Genomic DNA, 2,880 nt, shown 5'->3' on the forward strand with positions numbered 1-2,880 from the left:
AGATTAACAATGGGAATTCCAATACCATTATGGTAGCCTTGGCGGGGCACATGGCATCATGCACACCATCAGTGACTCAGAGGCTCATGCTGCAACATTCAATGAGGGCTCCATGGTACCATGACGCAATCAAGCGAGTCAATTTGGGAATTATAATATAAGGCAAGGCGCCTGATTCACAAAGCAATTCCAACTTTCCAGCACAATTCCCGGCTGTAACATAAAAAGCCAAACCCCCCTAGTGTTGCGCTGGTCGATACTGCTAATGCTGCAAATAAGATGGCATCAAAGTTTCAATTAAATCACACGATATCAAGCATATGCTGTGACCGACGTCGATAGTGAGACAGATCACCGCCGGCTGCACAGCATAGCCTGGTGGACAGTGACGGGACAAAATCGTACAGGATATGGCTTGGACCTCAAGCCAGCCATATCTGTATCCCTACGAAAAAGTTCTGTAAAACATCCACGGGCTAGACCTTCCCCAAATAATGAAATAATTAATAAAATGTGAAACAGCGAAACGCCACGAATGTCCGAGCGAACACCGTGACCTTAACTAGATGACGACGAACTTGTCAGGGAAAAGGTATAATTATGAGATCTCATGCACAAAGGTTCTCGTTCGTGTTCAGGACTTGTTCAGTGTAGAAGTCATTCCTCAAACACCGTTCTGTGGGTGTTCTGAGACACCCTGCCGTGTCTATGCAAGCACTGGTATAACGAAACATATCACGCATATTAAGAATACCTATGTAACTTCTCTTAACAGACAGTGCTCGTGCAAAGTTAGTGTTTCATCGAGTTTTATTTGACAGTTCTTTCTCTCACACTTGGCTGCCGTTATCTACGTACCCAATCAACTATGGCTGATCGATGTGCCTTAACAATAAAGAGTAATTGAAGGCTTAACTACACACCCATACACGCACCCATGCTTCAAAAGACACTGCTAATGAGGTCAAATGAGATGTCTACCCCCACCCCTTTTCTTGCCTATAGTTAGGAAGCACAATATTAGGCTACGCTCACAATACCCATGTCTCGGAGAACCTACGTACAATGTTCCTTAAAACGATCACTCTCACCACCACACGCAAGAAATACACTTCACCCTTTCACTCTTTCGTTTCCTATGAGGGGGACTTAGATTTTTTAACAACACTCACCCCTGCACCTTCGGCTGAACCCATGTCACCCGCAAGGCAGACGAGTGAACAAGGCTGGCTCACAACAACCGAAAAATACTTACGGCATGTCCTGCGAGATTCTCTGGGGAATATGCATTGTAAACTTGGTTTCACTACACACCCCGTCCCGTCCAGGCTCTGCTCTCCATCAATGAATAAAAAAAATAAGCTCAGAGGACACCGCTTTGGTGGCAAACACTCGCTCTGACCCAGCACCTAAAACACGGACTCAATATCGAGTGGAATTTGCGCTCTGGCCACATCATGCGAGCAATGAGGAGCATTCTCGTGGAAATAACGTTTGATTCACCACCACCACAGCTTTACCAACAAAGCGACGTCCACTGAATCTTAGCGAGAGAAAATGGAGGCACGATCAGAACCCAGCCACGGAGGTTTTCAACACGATTTTCACCACAACTATGCCCTTTTCCACTATTTTAACTGGACATACTTACTCATCATTTCCCTCTGTCATGTTTTATATAGTACAGGTGGCTATTTTGGCGTTTTTTTGCCCTCCTGATGCACATTTTCATGGTAACTAAACTTCATGGAAACACCCCAAACACGAAGATCTTGGTTTGAGCTCGGAGGGCTGCGCAACCCATATAGCGCACCCAACTAGTTCCTCTCACAGCTTTCTTCATTTCGCCTTTATCGATTCGTCGGGGGATATCATGCCACTCTATTTTTCGAGGTTGAATGTTTTACTGTGTGATTGATGGTGTTAATATTGTTGAATTAGATGTAAAGTTTTTTTTTGGCAGCAAAGAGGCGGATGAACACACCGATGACTATGGTGCGGCCTCACCGCGCTACAACAGACGTTCCGCCGAGTTAAGCACAGTTTCACTTTGTTTCGTCCCGACTCCGCTCTACTCGCTGAGGTTCCAGTCTCTAATATTGTATTGCCATATCGAGAATAGTTCTAGAATTTATTAGAATCTAATTTCAGTCGAATGCCCAACGGAATACAAACCACAAGATCGAAAACTAGATGCAAATATATATTTATGTCGCCTGCTCGCCAACTGAAGTGAACGAAGATTTTGTTTTAAATTACTTCTTCAGGCACCTGTACGCCCGTCTTCCTTCACTCAATTCAATGATGGCAGAGCATTGATGGCGGAAGCCTGAATTCCGCCTCTAGTGCAAGCCTTCACTTGACTAGACTGTAACTATAGGCGTAGTTGGGCCTAATAACTGTATGATCTTTCGGTCATTATGTAGGTGTGGTCACAGACTGGGCGAGTGTAAAGCTGCAGTTGTCATTCATGTTGGGGGATATTGGGAGGCATGAATGAATTGGAGGGGGAGACACTCGGCTACCAGCACTAGCGCACATATCTAAATTCTTCGTACGGGGAGCGGTTCGCATCGCCAAGGACGCTTTTTGTGTTTGCTTATAACGCCAATAACATTATTGTAGCTACTAGTACACTTTGGGTGTGTGTAGCAAGCGGTATAAATATGACTTGTAAAATTGCGTTGGTTACCGCGGGGGCAGGAAGAGGGAGGAGGGAGGGGAGGGGCCAGGGGAAAGGGGAGGGGGACGGAGCGGTGGTAGTCAGTTAGCAATTAGTGTATTACATAAGGAATTTCCGGTACATATGTAATGGCTGCCTAAAAACGTCGTTCCTTTAACACCAAAATTGTTCGCAAGGGGAAAACGTATACTTATTTT

At 45.2% G+C, this 2,880-nt stretch overlaps 1 protein-coding gene across 2 annotated transcripts in view; it reads right to left on the reverse strand.

Moving 5' to 3' along the window:
• Positions 1 to 2,554, reverse strand: part of Spred (Sprouty-related protein with EVH-1 domain) — a 58,298-nt gene extending 55,744 nt beyond the window's left edge. Inside the window, exon 1 of one of the 2 annotated variants that reach the window (XM_070117350.1) lies at positions 1,652 to 2,554. In XM_070117350.1, the coding sequence (XP_069973451.1) occupies positions 1,652 to 1,671 (20 nt within the window). In that variant the 5' untranslated portion in view covers positions 1,672 to 2,554. Of the gene's footprint in view, positions 1 to 1,255 lie in introns of both variants that reach the window. The other variant, XM_070117348.1, reaches the window with a different exon arrangement.
• Positions 2,555 to 2,880: the final 326 nt, after the last annotated feature.

The sequence above is a fragment of the Penaeus vannamei genome, chromosome 40 (assembly GCF_042767895.1).
Source record: "Penaeus vannamei isolate JL-2024 chromosome 40, ASM4276789v1, whole genome shotgun sequence".
NCBI classification, from domain to species: Eukaryota; Metazoa; Arthropoda; class Malacostraca; order Decapoda; family Penaeidae; genus Penaeus; species Penaeus vannamei.